At 43.7% G+C, this 19,218-nt stretch overlaps 1 protein-coding gene across 3 annotated transcripts in view; it reads right to left on the reverse strand.

Moving 5' to 3' along the window:
• MIB1 (MIB E3 ubiquitin protein ligase 1) overlaps positions 1 to 5,722 on the reverse strand; it is a 98,094-nt gene extending 92,372 nt beyond the window's left edge. For 2 of the 3 annotated variants that reach the window (XR_007355283.2, XM_048840447.2), the window contains exons 1-2: positions 5,110 to 5,721; positions 432 to 603 (exon numbers count right to left, since the gene is read on the reverse strand). Coding sequence is in view for 2 of the 3 variants with exons in the window: in XM_048840447.2 (XP_048696404.1) it covers positions 432 to 603; positions 5,110 to 5,338 (401 nt within the window). In the remaining variant the exon portion in view is untranslated. Of the gene's footprint in view, positions 1 to 431; positions 604 to 5,109 lie in introns of all 3 variants that reach the window. The other variant, XM_048840448.2, reaches the window with a different exon arrangement.
• Positions 5,723 to 19,218: the final 13,496 nt, after the last annotated feature.

Below are 19,218 nucleotides of genomic sequence, written 5' to 3' on the forward strand. Positions count from 1 at the left end.
AACTTTTTCTTTCACGAAGAAATACACTGTTCTGCCTTCTTTCCCTATCACAACCAGAAGTACAGCTAGTGAATTAGGACTCTGACACAGTAATAATACAGAATGCTGTAAGAAAAAAAAGAAATACTGAGTTTGAGACACCATAATACTCAGCACCTACATAACGATTTTAATCGTAATTCTCAAAGCATTTAACAAAGGGAAAGTACCATATTCCCATTTTACAGAAAGAAAGCATGACACAGAGGTTAAGTGACTTGTCTAAGGCTGCAAAATAAATCAGTGGCAGAATCAGGAACAGAATCTGTGTCTTGAGCAAATATGTTATATCGCTTAACTTACAGTAACCAAATGAGCAGTTAGACAAAGTATGTATCTACAATAAATTATTTCCTGTATTTAAACTCAGGAAAAAAAAAAACACATTTTACCTTTCACTTCCTGGTGTGGTTATTCTATAAAAACGATGCCTCAAGTGATGTTTGTCCCCATGATAACAGACTGTGCATAGGTCATAATTTGTGCATTCAGCACATTTCCATCTGATGCCAATGATTGGTTGCTGTCGACAAGTATCACACATAGTCCCATCATGCTTGATACCTATGAAAACAAGAATGTAACACCAGTATGATTTTTAAAAATACTATTTAGATCTTTATTGCCATTAAAAATTAAATTAAATGTGTTATCAAAGAATACTTGAGCAAGCAGGTTCACTAGGGGCAACCATATTAGCCCATGCCAATCAAGGAATTATGGATAGGGGAAGAGGTTTGGGGACTATCCTTCATCTTTCTGGTTGCTAGTCCATGGCTGAAAGGTCCTTCCCTTCTCAACAATTAAATATATATTACTGACCACATTTATTTTTTCCCAGCTACATACTCAATACAGATATTCTAAGAGGAAAGATAATGAAGTTTCCCTTAACTTCTAGAGATTAAATTGTCAGAAATCCCCATCAAAAATACTAATCTCTTGGGGAGTTTTAACTGTCAGGCTAATTCTCTACTAATGGCTCAATAAGGAACTGTAACAACTACTGTGCAGTGACACAGTCTATGTTAAGGATCTAACAGTTGATGTTTTAGTCTGATTTATATTTAACAGCCGCAGGACAACAAAGGACCTTAAATTCTGTCCATCTATATTTTTAACCACAGTTTGAAAAATGTACTTGCCTGTGATCAGTAGGAAGCTCTCATGGACAACTGCTATTATTCAATAGAATCTATGCTTTGATTTTTAAAAAATTAAGTTGCTAGCTCTTTTGGTTATTAAGGTAACTTGCAAACCTGAACCACGTGCGAACCGCTGGAGCGTTGTTTCCTAAGTCTGCCAAAAGAGAGCTCCAAAGCCTCTCCATATGCTCATAGCTTTTCCAAGCTATAGCAGAGTAAGAACCAAGCAGGCCTAAAAGTTTTCACTGCTGCTGTTCAGAACCCTGTGAACAGCAGTGAAATGCAGAAGAATCTAGTCAGCTTCACTCTGCTGCTGTTAGGAAAGTTATGAGCACCAGAAGCGATAAGCAGTGGTGCTATTCAGTGGTCAGGACAACGCAAAAATGGATGCTAGACAAGGGTTATAGTAGCAGAGAATCCGCCCCAGCTACCCAGCCTTGAGACAACTAGGCATCTCTGACATTAGAGAGGAAACAGACAAAAAAATAAAAGGTTCCTTCTCTTGTCCAGAAGGAACAGTGGTTTGGAAGTGAGGGCTTCAAATTTATCAGCTACCTACTAGCTAGATGCTGATTTGAAAGATGGAACCCTCGTGCAAAGTGGCCACAGTGGTAGGAACCAGTACTCCTTTTCCAACAGCTTGAGGGAAAGGGACCGCGAAGGGGAGGAAGAGAACTGCCTTCCCACCTGGCCACTGCTCCGAAACAAATATCCTCTCACCCCATCTTTTGTCATTCTTTGCCTATAAAGATATATGGCAAACATCTAAGCTTGCGTGTGAAGATTCCCCCAGACCAGGAACAGTGGAAAACAGTCATAAGGCTGCCTTCTGAGGACCCCCTTGTACGCCCAGGTATAGTAGGCAGTCCAGAAGGAACAGTGGTTTGGAAGTGAGGGCTTCAAATTTTGGGCTTGCTTTACTGCAGAATTAACTTGAACCCTATCTATACACAAAAACCCTTAACTCAAGTATGGCAGTGCTCTTAACCTTAGTTGGCTGGCCCGTCGAGGGGTACAGGTTAAAGCTCAACTTAGCACAATTCATCAGGTGCTAACACAACTACTTTGTGTAGTTCAACTTATTTCAAAGTATGGTGCTCTCACTGGAAGTAGGCTAACCTGCGAGGAGTTAACTCAAATTATCTACACTTGATTGAATTCTGCAGTGAAGACATAACCTCAGACACACTGTCAACTCAAATTTTCTTAAAATTTAAAAAATATCCAGTTTCTGATACAGCCCCATTCAAACAATATGTCCCACTTGGGCTTTTCCCCCCCTTCTTTTCCATCCCTTCCCTCTACCCCCCCACCCCACACTTTTTTCTTTTTTTTTCTCTCTCTTAGAAAGGAAGGTTTTTCTGTTCCTTTGCTGATGTTTATAGTGGTCTTTTCAGTAAGGAACTTTAGATAAGCTATTACCAGCAGGAGAGTGGGTTTGGGGGGGGGGGTGAGAAAACCTGGATTTGTGCTGGAAATGGCCCAACTTGATTATCATACACATTGTAAGGAGAGTGATCACTTTAGATAAGCTATTACCAGCAGGAGAGTGGGGTGGGAGGAGGTATTTTTTCATGCTTTGTGTGTATATAAAAAGATCTTCTACACTTTCCACGGTATGCATCCGATGAAGTGAGCTGTAGCTCACGAAAGCTTATGCTCAAATAAACTGGTTAGTCTCTAAGGTGCCACAAGTACTCCTTTTCTTTTTGTGAATACAGACTAACATGGCTGTTACTCTGAAACCTCCTTTTGTGGATTCCTTCTCACTTGCCACTCTAACAGTACTAAGGTGCTGATTCCCAAATTCTAACACCCCCCTCCCCAATTTCTTGCTGTTGTTTGTATTACAATAGTACTTAAACACCACAACTGAGATCAAGGCCCCCTTGTGCTAGACAACAGACAATTACACAGTGAGAAAGAGCTTCATCTACATAAGACAAGAAGCCAGCATAGAGGTGACATGACTTACCCAAGCAAGGTCACACAGCAGGACAGTGACAAAACACATTAGAACCTAAAGGTCCAGAGTCCTAATGCTGTGTCCTCTCTATTAGACTATACTACCTCCCCGCTGCATCCCCTTCTTTCCAAATTTCTATCGCTTCCACAAAAGGAACTGTGACATGAAGAAGAGATTTACCACTCAACCCCAACTCCAGCTACCCCCTGGCTCCCCATACAGGTGTTCTATGAAGAGGAGACATCCATTAGCCTAAAACTCAGAAACAACAACTCCCCTAACTCCTCTTTTATTGCAAACACCCTCATGTGGAGCCTGACATGAAGCAAAAATATGAGCTTATCCCAAACAAGTGCAGAAGAATGCTGTCATCAGGCTAATACATGAGACAGAAATAAATACTATCTACAAGTTAAGTCAAAAATACAAAAACTGAAAAATAGCAAAAAAAATGGTGAAAACCTCCATAGTCACTTGCAACTACAGTAGCTAAGAACTTTCAGATACATTTCAAGTTGACAATACTCCTTTGAAGTCTATACACTGGATCAAGAACAGCAGGCATTTAAGGTACCAACCCTGCAGACACATGCAAATACTTAATTTTAAGCAGGAGCAGGCCCACAGGTTTCAGTAGGATCATTCATGTGAATGAAGTTAACCACAAGCATAAACATTTGCAAAATCAGGATCCAAGACTGAAACACACACACACTCTCTTTCCTTATTGTTTCTGTAACAATTCAAAAAAATTTTCAGCTTACGTTTCTAAACCATATCCCTACTGAATACTCAGTCCAATCCTACCACAGCAAAAGGATATGTAGAGAAGAACAGTGCCACATTTAGAATCATGGGTATCCATCTCAAGTGTTCAATATGACTAAAGTTTTTTCTCTATTGCACATTTGTATTAACAATTTTAATAAGTTCTGTGTTTCTGTATCTTATGAAGTCTGCTAAAGAAATTAACAAACATCATAAGCTTTCTACATCATTTTTCTTTGTATCTATAATTTGGACCAGTGGCCTTCTCCTCCTCCCATTCATTTTCTCTTCTCAAGGCAAAATGCAAATATGAGACATGAAATGAAAACACTAGGAATTCCAATAAATCTGACCAATTATCCTTCCTCTGAACCAATCCTGTCAGGTAAGCTTATGCCCAAATTTTAATTTAAAAAAGAAGGGAAAAAAAAGAAAAGAAGAGCCCACTAGAATTTTTCTTTTTCTGAAAGTTTAAATGAAAACAGGGGTTTTGGCTTTTGTTAGCCTGAACATTCCCTGTAGTATTTACACCACCAAATTGGCCGCATAGTGTCAGTGCAGGAGAACATGAGAGTTAAACCAACAGCTCTAGACTCATTGTCCAAGTTGAGTAAATTCAAAGCATAAACAGATAAGCAAATTTTAAAAACTTAATTATTTTAACTGAGTGTTAACATTCTCTGGCTGTTTCCAAAGTAGAAATAAAGTGTAATGTAAGTAAGATATGTTTTAAATTAGCTGATGAGTTTAGCTCTAACAAAGGGCTGCTGCCAGACATCTTGCTGCCCTCAATACAAAGTGACTGAACCAGTTTGAGAGATTTTTAGAATAAAAAGTAAAGATGAAAGAAATCTTGGGTCCCACCGCCTCCCTCCAACCCCACCCATTCCTGCAGAAGAACTGTTCCCTATTGTACATTTACTAACGCTTTATCTAATCACGATTTAAAAGTCCACAACAGAGACGTCCAGGCTACTTCCCCTACAGCCTACAACGCCCCGCGGCTGAAGTTCATCCCATCAGTTCCAGCGGGAGGATTTCGGACCCTGGAGAGGAAAAGAGAAAGAAACCACTGGTCCAGTCCACAGCACCCCCGCTCTGACCGAGCACCCCAGCCCCTCCTGCCCCTTGCCCAAACGGGGCGAGAAAGAAGGGAGCGCCCTGCCCCGCTCCGCGGCCGGGCGCCCTTACCGGTGGGGGCGCTGTCCAGGATGCGCAGGTCGTAGGCCCCCGAGCAGCGGTAATTGGCCGCGGTGCCGTTGTCCCAAACCACCACCACCTCCTCGGGGCTCTCGAAGCTGCGCACGGTGCCCACGTGGCCCTCGCCGCCGTCCTGCTTCCCCCACTTCCAGTCCGGGCCCCGCGCCACCCGGGCCCCGACCCCCTCCACCATCACGCGGTTGTTCCGGGCGCTGCTCATGCCGGGGCCGCTCCTCGCGCACGGTGGAAGGAGGCGGGGGCCCGGCGGGAGGCCCGGCCACGGGGAGCGTCTCCGCGGGGGCTGCACTGGGGGAGGGGAGCGGGGCCTCTCCGCTTGGCCGGGGCAGCCGGCCGGTCGCTCTGCAGGGCGGCGGGGGCAGGATGCGGGTCGGCGCAGGCTCTGGCTCTCCCCCCGGGTCCCCGCGTTGGGCGCTCCTGGCTCGAGCCGCTCGCCACTCGTCTACACGTCCCGGGGGCAGGAGCGAGCCTGACGCTGCCTCATCCACTACATCCGGGCACCTCGGCGACCGGGAGCCGGGGGGCGGGGAGATAGCGAGACCACCATCGCCGCCTCATCCTCTGGCCAGGAACACACACGGCGCATGCGCGGCCGCCTGGCCTGCCCCTCGCGGCGCATGCGCGTCTGAGGCCCCTGTGCCTGAAAGGAGAACGGTGCCACGCAGGAGCGGGACGCTCATCAGCGCCACCTAGGGAGAGGAGTCGAGCGTTGCACACGGCATTGGGGGGGTTGGGCGGCGCGTGGACCGCCCTGGCTTCAGTCTATTGGCAGGATGGGCACCACCTCAACCTCTTTGATGCAGTATCATGCACATCCACTGCTCTCTGTGGAGCTTTACATTTGCTGCGGGTAGTAAAAGTCCTCGTTCCCAAAGCGGGGCCTCTAGCCAGTACACATACGTAATAAAATAGTGGTGCCTTGCACCCCCCTGCAGCTGGATATTTTTAAGTTTCCCCTAATTTTCTTAGAAGAGGATTCACATGGTTTTGGGACCATGGCAGCCGGCTTCGCCCTGCCAGCATCTGCCTCTACAGCTATACTGATTTCAGACAGGACAGCATGGAGCTGCTACCAGGCAGTTATGGGCATTGGAGGGAGGAGCAGGGGAAGAGGGTAGGGCACAGTCAAGAGGAAAGCATATACTGTCCCTGCAAGTAAATGTCACTGTAGTGGGAGGAAAGGGAAACCATGGGGAATGGGGGGGGGAGGAGAATGGTGAGCTGTGGGAAGGAACATTGTTTTCAAGGGATGATTTTTCAAATCAGCCAACTGTCTGGGGCAATTTGATTCTCACCTTCTAAAAATAAAATAACCTAAAATTCCTCAACATGCCCATCAACCTATCCACTGACTGCGGGGAGGGTTGTCTAATGGCAGCAGGACCCTGCTTATTAGGAGGACTGTTCCTGGCAAAAATGGTCACATGTTGTCAACTATGCTTTGGGAGAGAGAGAAAGCAGAGTGAAACCGGGAAAAAGAAATAAGGGGAGAGATCAGAGGCAAATGGAGGAGAGGGAAAGAAGGTGAAAGAGAACAGAGAGGGAGCTTGGAAAAAAATACGGTGAAAGAACTGCAAAGACAGCGAGAGAAGGAGAAATAATAGCTTTGAGAGAGAGGCAGAGAAAAGGAGAAGACACCTGTGCAAGATGTAATGTAAGGAGTGCTGGGGATAGAGAGACTCAAGTGTAGATACTGTACATCGGAAATGGGGGCTTGAGAACAACAGATTTAATTGGATGAGGTTGACAAACTCCATTAAGGAAATGTAGAAGGCTATGAGGACCCACTCTCCTTTACTATCACAGCATGCAAATATAGGAATTGCCTTTTGTGTAGTTATTTGTATCAGAATATTGGGATCAGGAATACAAAACATATTGCTTCCCCCTTGCGAGGGTTTCTTCCAGATCTTTAATGGCTTTGAACTCACATTTGCCCTCATACTATGAAACTCGTGTTCAAAGCAAGATTAAAATAGAGAAAAGATGAAGATTATATGAGATCATCACTGTGAGAAGATGAATTTTTTCACAGCTGCTTGATTACAGGCTCAGGAAATGTCCTTTTTTTTCTTTTTACTCACATTTTATGACAAGTCTAATAGGCAACGAAGAGCATGACAATCCACTAAATAAAAAGTTCACTAGCTTTTTTGGCATAGGACCCTGTGCAGGGGATACCAAATAGAAGGAATACTTCACCACAGCCTTAATGTTGAACACCTATCAGAATTTCCATGCATAGTTAGGGCCAAATCTCTAAAGGCAATGGAACCCTGCCATTCCATTATGCAGTTAAAGTAGACTGAGGTGTGGCCTGACAGGATTCTACGTATCCCATGCTCACTTTGGAGTTCTAGCTCTGCAGCAGTGCAGAAGGCGGAGTTGTGTGCGTGTTGGAGGAGTGGCAGGACAGAGGAGGCAATGGAGCTAGTGCCTTTGTAAACCCCAAGGTAGGTGGGGATGCAGCAGGCACGACAGCCCAGAAGCTATCATAGTAGCTATGCTAAGGGTTCAGACACTGAGGGGAAAAGGAGTATGTACCCTCACCCAACTCGGGCCCACCATGAAGTTCCCCTGCGCAAAACCCCGACTTTGCGCAAAGATCTAGAATATGGCTCTTAATAAATCTCCACACGCACATATTTCACTCTAAAGATTATTCTTGGGTTTCCTTTAATTCCACACATGCCATGTTGATGTTTATCCATCTTAAAAAATGTTTCCCCCTTCAATTCTAATAAGAAATCAAATTGTGATTGACAGAAGATATAACTAAAAGAAGACTGACTGATGTTGTCTCATTGTTCTTGTCTGTCCTTACAAGGATTTGCTATGCTGAGTATTAAGCATCCTAGGCAGGATTAAGTGATTAGGCAGAAGAGAAAAATAACTGCTAAAAGGTAGCTGTGCTTGCCTCATAACTAGGTTATTATTTCCCTTTCTGTACTTCCTTTACACACCAGCGGTAGAAGAGCTTATGAAAGCATTTCCTGACTTTTCTTGCAAACAGCTTTCTCACAGTATAGCACAGTAGTGACACAAAACTTCTAAACAACTATAGCACTGATCCCATTAGTCACTGTTTCCTCCACCATACCAAGACCCCAAAGTATTTGCTCATAAGGAATATCTTCTTTAATATGAAAATGTATCCTCTGTGCATCCATTCCCTATCACAGAGTTTGATTTCCACTTCTTCAGTGGAAGTCTTAAAAGATTAACATGTATCATGCCAGGAAGGTGTGTCATTCTTAAACTGCTTGGATGTCTTTATGCTGAGAGTGAATTTTGCTTGTACCAAGCTTATTATGTTAGTATGTGGCGTTTTGCAGCCATTCAGCCAGAACGGTACATAAATTCATAAGAGTTGTGAATGGCAAATTACCAGAACATTTTCTCTTTCCAACTGTGGGTCTTTGATGTACTGAGGATCCATTGATGGCCCTAGGATCATAATTTTCTCATTTATTCATTCTACTTTTTAGATATTGATTATCAGCAAGCGTAGAGCTGGTGTTCCTTGCTGAGGATGATCTAAAACACATACTTTTTATTACCCTTTGGCTAAAATTGTTGAGGAGGTCTTCCTTGTGCCTGAGTGAGAGGAGTTCAGTGCTTTTAAATAATAGTGTCCCTTCCAAATCTTGGTCCTGAAAAGATGAGTACTCATGTTAACAAAAGAACTGATGTGGTGGGATGTTTTGTTTTTAATACAATTCTTGGGTTAACAAGATTAAGCTGCAAAAAGTATGGACAAATTCTGGTTTCAAGGAATGAGCTATCCATAGCACATAATTAGATATGACAGGTGTAGAGGCTGTGTGAGGAAAGACCCCTGGGAGGTAACAAGTATGATGATGTCTCAACGATCCTTAGGACAAGAGAACACACCTAGATAGAGACCAGTCATAGGGAAGTGGCTTACAGGGTACCCCCTTGTGGCCTCAGGGTGACCACACCAGCAGCCCCGACATCTATTTCCCTCTTCCAGAGTCCCCAGTAACTCCACACAAGCTTTCTAAACATAAATAACCCATTGATAGGTTAATTACAAGAGTCCCACAACCATAGTCCACAATTTCCCAGCAAAACCCAAACACTACATTCAAGGTCCAACAGTCTATAAAAAGCAAATACAGCTCTGCCATTTCTCACCATGTCCCAGCTCTCTGGTACAGTTCCAGTATCTCACCCCACCTAGACTCTCAGATACAGTGCTGCATCTCTCACCACATCTCACCCCAGCCCCTCTAGCTGGGGTGCATCTCTGCCCTGCTTCATTCTCAGGGTTGGTTCTAGCTCTTGCCAGGACACATTAGCAGGCTCACCCCTGATCTCATCATTATCCCCTAGCCTTCAGCCCCTTGGGATCTCCAGCTTCATCTCGCTGGCTGAGAGAGCTAGCAGACATCTCCCTCTTCTGCTATCAGCCTTCTGCCCTCTCTGGCCATGGCTCTCTGGCCTGGGGAAATTTGTAGGTGACCCCTTGACTGCCTTCTCCTTTCATCAGCCTGATTTGGCTCCACTCCGGAGCTCTCACCACTCCCTTCTTCAGCTCTCAGCCCAGCTCTGTTTCTGAACTCTGACCCTCTCTCTAGACTCTAAGTTCTGGCCTTTCCTTTGCCTTTAGGCTCGCTCTCATCTGTAAGTCCCAAGTGCAGCCCTGCCCTCCCCATTTCACCAATCGACCATGCACTTGGACTGGGATAGGAGAGCTGGGCTCAGTTTCATTTAAGGGGCCAGATACCCTGTTAAGAGAGAACTGAAACTATGCCAAATGTGCTTATCCTGTGAAAAGCAGGAGTCAATACTTTTAACTGGAATCACAATAAGGACCTTTTCAACCTTCTCCCTTATGGCTTCACTGCCTCTCTTCCCACACTAAACAAAATGCAGATTCTCAAATATCTATGAAAATGTCACTTTAGTCACTTTCTGTTTCTTATTGCATTGAATTCATATTTTTCATCTTTATACTCAAGGTCCTATGTACACCTCCGCCCGCTCACCTCTTTGCTCTTGTTCTCTTTTATTTACTTTTTCATGTCCGGCTGTGCCCCTACCTTTCCCTCTTTCTTTCCAAGTCAGGTCCTTGAATAGCCCCCATCTCTCTGTGAGCCAATTAACCTTCAAATTCCTCTCAAAATTCACTTCTTTTGGTTAACGTTCTATTACTAATCTCTACTCTAATGATCTCTCCTCTGGCTGGTATCAAAGAAAGAAAAATATGAAACAGAACTATTAAGTGATCAGTTAAAAAAAAAGTTCTCCCAAAAACTATTCCCTTCCCCTCCCTCTGTTGAGTCTTCTTAAAGCTACACCAAACACGTTCCTCACATGTTCTTGTCAACTGCTGGAAATGGCCCATCTTGATTATCACTACAAAAAGATTTTTTTCTCTCCTGCTGGTAATAGTTCACCTTAACTGATCACTCTCATTATAGTGTGTATGGTAACACGCATTGTTTCATGTTCTCTGTGTATATAAAATCTTCCTGCTGTATTTTCCACTGCATGCATCCAATGAAGTGGGCTGTAGCCCACGAAAGCTTATGCTCAAATAACTTTCTTAGTCTCTAAGGTGCCACAAGTACTCCTGTTCTTTTTGCAGATACAGACTAACATGGCTGCTACTCTGAAACCTGTCATTGGACAGTTCAGATTCCATCCAGTAGATGGCACAGACTAGTCACTGTTATGTGGGGAGAAAAAACACTTCTGGAAAAACTACAGGGGACAAGCTCTCCAGGGTTCCTCCTGTGGAGGCAGGTTCAGTGGCAGCCCCCAAATCTCACTGATTCCCCAGGATCTGCAAGAAGCACAGGACCTCCCTCTTTGGATCCCAAATCTCCTCTCCTCCCCCAGGGCTCCTTAGCAACACAACCATTGTAAAGTGGCTGCAGTGCAAACGTGAATTCCCCCACTTAGTGAAAGATTTGGCTGAGTTTGCTGAAAGATTTATAAATGTACATGCAATCGGACAAAGACTAACATCTGGGGAAGCTCCCAAATATAATTTATACCATCCAGTGTATGAAATACTCTCCTGGTATGCTGATTTTGGGATAGGATTACATGACTAACTGAAAGGCTAAAACTTCTGATTCTTTTGTCAAATCAAGACGTCGTTTTGAGGCCTATCTTATCCAGTGAACCTTCCGTAGAAAAGCAGTGCCCTTTAAAAGGCACCGTTTAATCCAGACATTGCTATTAGTTTTTATTATTCTGTTTTCTGGGGTTATGTATGTGTGGATTGTAGGTGAGACTCTAGCCTTGTGTGTTACACTTTACAAAGAAAGGGTGTTTAGTCTCCCAATTAAGTTCTGGACACACTTCGGTTTTAAAGAACTCCTATAAAAACAGTTATTACCTTTTTAGAAGCACTGAGCGTGATCCTTCAAACACATTTACTTGAGTAGTCATTGGTTACATGACTAGTATCATTGCAGTCAGTTACGACTATCTGTTTAAAGCAGAAATGCCCCAACTTGTTCCACTGAAGGCTGCAGACACAACTATTCAAGAGCTGAGGACATAAAATGGAATAGGTGGTAGCTGTCCTGTCTTAAATACACAGATGCAGCCTATAGAAATGTTATGAGCTGGATGAAACCTCAGTTGAGTCACTGAGATTGAAGGATGTAACTGGACTTTGTCCGATTGTATGTACATTTATAAATCTTTCAGCAAACTCAGCCAAATGCAAGATCTTTCACTAAGTGGGGGAATTCACGGTTGCACTGCAGCCACTTTACCGGCACAGGACCTCCCTCTTCGGATCCCAGATCTCCTCTCCTCCCCCGGGGCTCCTTAGCAACCATTGCCAACTGGGACCTGCAGTCTTCTCAGGCCCCATCTCTATTTTAAGAATTATGGGGAGCCTAGAGCTGGTTAGGAGAAATAAATTCCCATGACAACAATTGATACAAAACAAAATTGTTTTAGCCAAAGACTCTCTACCAATTCTTTTGTTTGAGGGCAAGGGTTGAAATGTCAAAAACAAACAAACAAAAAACAAACACTGAAAGTTTTTGATGGTTCAGGTGGAAAATTTTGCCCAGCTAAAATTTCGTCTTTTTGATCAACTAAAATTTTTTTAATCAGAAATGGACATTAAAAATTGCAACCAGCTGTAGGGCAGTCATGGCTTCCTCTGTAGGCCACATTTAATCTATCTGTGGTTTAAAATACAGCAGAGCCTTATTATTCCTCAGGCTTTGCTGCCTTCCTGTGGCCATATATAGTCATTCATTAAAGCCATGATATGTATATATTTGACTAAAAGAAAAGGAGTACTAGTGGCACCTTAGAGACTAACCAATTTATTTGAGCATAAGCTTTCGTGAGCTACAGCTCACTTCATCGGATGCATTCAGTGGAAAATACAGTGAGGAGATTTATATACACACAGAACATGAAAAAATGGGTGTTATCATACACACTGTAAGGAGAGTGATCACTTAAGATGAGCTATAACTAGCAGGAGAGCTGGGCGGGGGGGAGGAGGGAAGAAAACCTTTTGTAGTGATAATCAAGGTGGGCCATTTCCAGCAGTTAACAGGAACATCTGAGGAGCAGTGGGGGGGAGGGGGAATAAACATGGGGAAATAGTTTTACTTTGTGTAATGACACAACCACTCCCAGTCTCTATTCAAGCCTAAGTTAATTGTATCCAGTTTGCAAATTAATTCCAATTCAGCAGTCTCTTGTTGGAGTCTGTTTTTGAAGTCTTTTTGTTGTAATATTGCGACCGTTAGGTCTGTAATTGAGTGACCAGAGAAATTGAAGTGTTCTCCGACTGATTTATGAATGTTATAATTCTTGACATCTGATTTGTGTCCATTTATTCTTTTACGTAGAGACTGTCCAGTTTGACCAATGTACATGGCAGAGGGGCATTGCTGGCACATGATGGCATATATCACATTGGTAGATGTGCAGGTGAACGAGCCTCTGATAGTGTGGCTGATATGATTAGGCCCTATGATGGTGTCCCCTGAATAGATATGTGGACACAGTTGGCAATGGACTTTGTTGCAAGGATAGGTTCCTGGGTTAGTGGTTCTGTTGTGTGGTATGTGGTTGCTGGTGAGTATTTGCTTCAGGTTGGGGGGCTGTCTGTAGGCAAGGACTGGCCTGTCTCCCAAGATTTGTGAGAGTGATGGGTCGTCCTTCAGGATAGGTTGTAGATCCTTGATGATGCGTTGGAGAGGTTTTAGTTGGGGGCTGAAAGTGATGGCTAGTGGCATTCTGTTATTTTCTTTGTTGGACCTGTCCTGTAGCAGGTGACTTCTGGGTACTCTTCTGGCTCTGTCAATTTGTTTCTTCACTTCAGCAGATGGGTATTGTAGTTGTAAGAATGCTTGATAGAGATCTTGTAGGTGTTTGTCTCTGTCTGAGGGGTTGGAGCAAATGCGGTTGTATCGTAGAGCTTGGCTGTAGACGATGGATCATGTGGTGTGGTCTGGGTAAAAGCTGGAGGCATATAGGTAGGAATAGCGGTCAGTAGGTTTCCGGTATAGGGTGGTGTTTATGTGACCATCGTTTATTAGCACCGTAGTATCCAGGAAGTGGATCTCTTGTGTGGACTGGTCCAGGCTGAGGTTGACGGTGGGATGGAAATTGTTGAAATCATGGTGGAATTCCTCAAGGGCTTCTTTTCCATGGGTCCAGATGATGAAGATGTCATCAATATGCGCAAGTAGAGTAGGGGCATTAGAGGATGAGAGCTGAGGAAGCGTTGTTCTAAGTCAGCCATAAAAATGTTGGCATACTGTGGGGCCATGCGAGTACCCATAGCAGTGCCGCTGACTTGAAGGTATACATTGTCCCCAAATGTGAAATAGTTATGGGTGAGGACAAAGTCACAAAGTTCAGCCACCAGGTTTGCTGTGACGTTATCGGGGATACTGTTCCTGACTGCTTGTAATCCATCTTTGTGTGGAATGTTGGTGTAGAGGGCTTCTACATCCATAGTGGCCAGGATGGTGTTTTCAGGAAGATCACCGATGGATTGTAGTTTCCTCAGGAAGTCAGTGGTGTCTCGAAGATAGCTGGGAGTGCTGGTAGCTTAGGGCCTGAGGAGGGAGTCTACATAGACAGCCAATCCTGCTGTCAGGGTGCCAATGCCTGAGATGATGGGGCATCCAGGATTTCCAGGTTTATGGATCTTGGGTAGCAGATAGAATACCCCCGGTCGGAGTTCCAGGGGTGTGTCTGTGCAGATTTGTTCTTGTGCTTTTTCAGGGAGTTTCTTGAGCAAATGCTGTAGTTTCTTTTGGTAACCCTCAGTGGGATCAGAGGGTAATGGCTTGTAGAAAGTGATGTTGGAGAGCTGACTTTTGCACTTTGTTTCAGTTTCACCCTCTTTATTACAAGTCATGTAGACACTGTCTGCCTCAGCTTCCCCATGCAATGTGGGCTAAAAATGCTTTTCTATCTTTGTGAAGTACTTTAAAATCTATTAGTTAAAAGCACTACATAAGTGCTAAATGATATGGTAAATTTCATTTATTGAACTATAAAGGAACACTATCTCAGTCAGTGGCAAGGATAAACTATTATTACACCTTTTCAAACCTCAGCATAAGAATACCAATACTCTGCCTGGCTAATCCTGTTCTTTCCCACACAAACTAAAGTCACAATCACTTACGGTACAGTCAGTTGATAATGGCCATAAAGGAGCTGCTATTTTTCTGGCCATAACAGGTGGCCACAAAATGCAATGTAATTAATATGGACAAATTCTGAGTCCTTATCTACATGATCATTTTTCTTAAATCTCTCACTTTTGCACTTCCAGAAGTGGGAGTGGGAGTGTAGACAGGCTCTCAGCATTTTAACCACCAAGTCATCTAATCTTATCTCAATGAAAAAGTGGCTAGGATCCCAGTTTAGCAGGGTGTTTAAGCATATGCTTAGTACCACTGATGTTTTTAAAGTTACACAGGTAATTCAGGCCTAAAACACCAGCCTGTCTACACAAGTGTTCCCACCTTTGCCATTCCAGTGGAACTGCAATAGTGGGAGATTGTACAAAAAATGCTAGTGAAGACAAGGTCACAGGGACCATTAAGGCAGGTAACCGTGGCTCATGAGACTCTTAGAATGGTTTTCTTTCTTATTTGCTTTGAAACTCTACCTCTAGAGAGCTATTGATCTACCTCTAGAGAGCTATGCCTCCTGCAAACCCATCTCTCTCACTCTCACACACACACAAACAGAAACAAGATGGCAGCTGCAGCTGTGCTCTTTAAATAGGCAACAGAAAATGATGCAAAGTGGGCCAGATTGAGGGGAAGAATAATGAATTCTTAGATCCTAATCTGGAGTAGACTTGGGAGTTTGGGCTCCCACCTCAGGCAGGCACATCTTTAGAATCCAAAAATTGGGATCCTCTCACAGGTCAAGTGGATTTTATAACCATTTACTAGGCTGATCTATATTATATGCTGAGGAGAAAAATCTTAATGAAGTGTGAAGGCTGAAATTTTAAGTCACAAGACAGACAAAAAGTCAGAGTTAAGAGTCCTCTAATAATCTAGTGCAACGCAATAGGGTCAGCTGCCTGAGTGTGACCAGATTGCAGGTGTGAAAAATCAGGATGGGGGGAGAGGGGAGAATATGAGTCCATATTAAAAAAAGCCCCAAATATCGTGACTGTCCCTATAAAATCGGCACATCTGGTCACCCTAGCTGCCCCCCAGCACCTCCTCATAGCCAGGGGTGGCTCTGCCATACCCTGCATCAGCTATCCCCTTTTTCATGGCTCCTTAAATAAACTCTGCCAGTCCAGAGTCTGTAGAACATTCCCTTTGGGCCTAATTTATTTATAACCAATTCCACACACTCAATCCTGGGGCTTCTCCCAGGAGAGAAGCCTTCTCTCCTGTGCACCTCTGCCAGGCCTTCCCGCCTTTTGGTAGTCTTCCCTTGCTTTTGGTAGGTGACTCCCAGCCCTCCATGGCTAGAGTCTTTTTCCCCTGTCATCTCAACCTCAGTCCTGGGGCTTTTCCCAGGAGAGAATCTAACTCAAGTTCCAGCTTCACTCTGGTTCTTCCCTTCTTTTGGCAGGCCTAGACCTCCCAGACCTACCTGGTGAGAAGTTTTTGGTCCCTGAAGTCTGAGACTCTCATGAAACGTTCTATGCAATGCAGCCTGGAGGAGCCTTCTAACTCTCGATAGCTTCACTCTGCTACAACTTCTTCTTCCTGGTTCCCGTTCCCCTCTGGCTCTTTACAGAGACCAGCTGCCCTCTCCAGAGTCTATTAATGAGGTTCAAGTGGCCTGAACCAGTTTCCTCTTGGGTCCCAGTCCACCCAGTGACGTATACACAATAGCACATACACCAGCTTTCTCTATTTGTAAATTACTTTATTCTCTGTGCTGCCGTACAAGTTCTTCGTGCAGCCTAGTAATCCAATGTATTTTAGTAGAGTTCAAAGTTATGTACCAATTAAATGCTTTCAAATATTATGCAGTAGGGTTTTGTTACATTTTCATACAACACGTGCATCTATGCTTATACAGGAAAAAGTGCACTTCCTTAAATTAGAGAGAAGCATGGTCCAATCAGGGGACTGGCATCCAGGAACTCAGTTCTTCTCTGTATCTGTTTCCCCATCTCTAAAAGTGATAGTAATTTGTACCTACATAACTCACAGGGGTAAAGTCAGAATCTATTAGTTCGTGTTCCTGAAGTGCTTTGAAGAGCTAAGATCAGTGGCCGGCTACAGCAAGGTATTCAAGCATGTACTTAAAAGTGCCTGAGGACTGCCATTGCCATGTGCTCAAAGTTAAGCATGTCCATATGGGCTTTCCTGGATCAGGCCCCATATAAGTACTAAATAATATCTGACAAACAATGGCTTAGTTGCTATGAAATCATCTGTTAAAGTAATGATGAACTTTGAGGAAGCCAAGCATACACAATAATCTTAATTTTTTTAATGTTTTAACATAAACAATTGAAGTCTCAACCTTGACATTACATTAATGTAAGTTTTAATAGATTAGTATCTTAGATTTCATACATACCAGGTGTGGTTATTTGGATATGCATTTATGAACAAATGCTCCTACAAATTCCCTAAAACACACACCTTAATGCATGTTGCTGAATTTTTATGAGTTATACACTGCATACCCTTAACATATATATGTGTGTATACACACACACACACCTCATTCAAGATTACACAAAAAGTTTTATAAGTAGTTTTCATAGCTATCATGCAAAAGGAAATCTAGACCATTTTTTCGGTGGAAAAAAATCTCCTTGTGTGAAATCCTGACTCCACTGATGTCAATGGCCAAGCTACCATTGACTTTAATGAAGCCAGAATTTCACTGTTTGCTTTGAGATGTTTTTTAAATAACTAAAAGTTTTATAAAACAGTATAATATGTTCTGTTTCTGCGCTTAATTTAAGCATGCAACTTTTCAGACAAAAAATTGAGATATTTATAAGGGAATAAAAATAGGGGAGTTTAAATGGAAGTGTTACATCAACTGTAGCTATAGACAAGGGTCTATGTACTCCACAGCAAACTTAAGCCACATTCTATGGGAAAGTCCCTAGATTCTGTGGCAGTCTGGTAAAAATTGTCAAAGTTCTGTGGCAGTTTCAGATAATTTTTTTAAATGGTTGTTTTAATTGGATTAGAGATGAATATGAGAAATATAGCCAATGCAGTAGTTCATTTTTATACTAATTTAGTTTAGTTTATGCTGTCTCACATTGTCAGTAGGCCACAATTTGTCATCTTTAGGTTTCAGAATTATCAAATTCATGGGGGAGTTCCTCCATCTCTGAATTATTGTTTCATGCTGTCTTTAAATTCAGGAAGGCACCACTGAATTGGTTTGTACTCAGGTCACCTTTTGGAGGTAATCTTCAGAACTATAAGGGCTAGAAATGACATTTTGATCATATTCCTGTGGCAAGAAGTGGATTTTGCAGCAAGTTCCACAGTACTGAGGAATATTCTAGCATTTCTGCAGCTTAGCATTTGCTCAGGAAGTAGCAAACACAAACCTTCTCAGAAAGATCAACATTTACTAATAGAGTGGGGGCACTTCAAACAAACATGGCTGATATCAGCCTGGTATATACCACAGAATTTTACCGTTTTAACATGATTGTGAACAGTTACGTTAGATGACACGATGCAGAGACCAGACACGATGCAAAAACCAGTACAAATAGTGTTCGGCATCATGTCACCTAAAATGATTAAACAGTGGCCTAAGCTAGGTTTAATGACAATTAGCTCACATGATGCTGAATGTAATTTATCCTCTATCCTCCCAGGGTCCCAGAGGTCAGGCTCCAGCACAAGCCCAAACATCGACACAGCAATTTTTCAGCCCCAGAGCCTGAGCGTTACAAGCCCAAGTCAGCTGACCCAGGCCAACCATGTGCACAGGTGCCGACTTTCCAAAGTGCCAGAAGGTGCTCAATCCCTGGCTCTGCCCCATGCCCCGTCGGCCCCTACCCCGCCCCTTCCCACAAGGCCCCACCCCTGCCCCACCTCTTCCCGCCCCACCCGCACCCCGCTTCTTTTCGCACAGTTCCTCCCCCTCCCCTGAACGCGCCACATCCTCGCTCCTCCCCTCCAGAGCCTCCTGCGTGCCACGAAACAGCTGATTGCAACGGGTGGGAGGCACTGGGAGGAAGTGGGAGGTGCTGATCTGCCTGGCCGCCAGCTGGCGGGAGGCACTGGAGGGAGGGAGCTGATAGGAGGGCTGCCGGTGGGTGCTCAGCACCCACCATTTTTTCCACATGGGTGCTCCAGCCCCTGAGTGTCTTCCAGGGTAAACAAGACTTGAATGATAAGCAGAAAAGCACCCTCTTTTAATTTAATGTTAAAAACTTTCAGAACTTCTTCACAAAGAAACAGAGTGCATAAGCCTAATTTTCCCTTTAAGCATTTCATACTTTTGCAGCAATTTAGTGTCCCATTCAGAATCGCAGTGAGAGCAAAGAACTTGCAAAATTCCTGTCATGCTACAAACGATTTGCTCTCAGATGCTTTTTTTGGGCAGTCTCTTGCTGTTCTTCCTCAGTCCCTCTTC

The sequence above is a fragment of the Caretta caretta genome, chromosome 2, assembly GCF_965140235.1.
Source record: "Caretta caretta isolate rCarCar2 chromosome 2, rCarCar1.hap1, whole genome shotgun sequence".
NCBI lineage: Eukaryota > Metazoa > Chordata > Testudines > Cheloniidae > Caretta > Caretta caretta.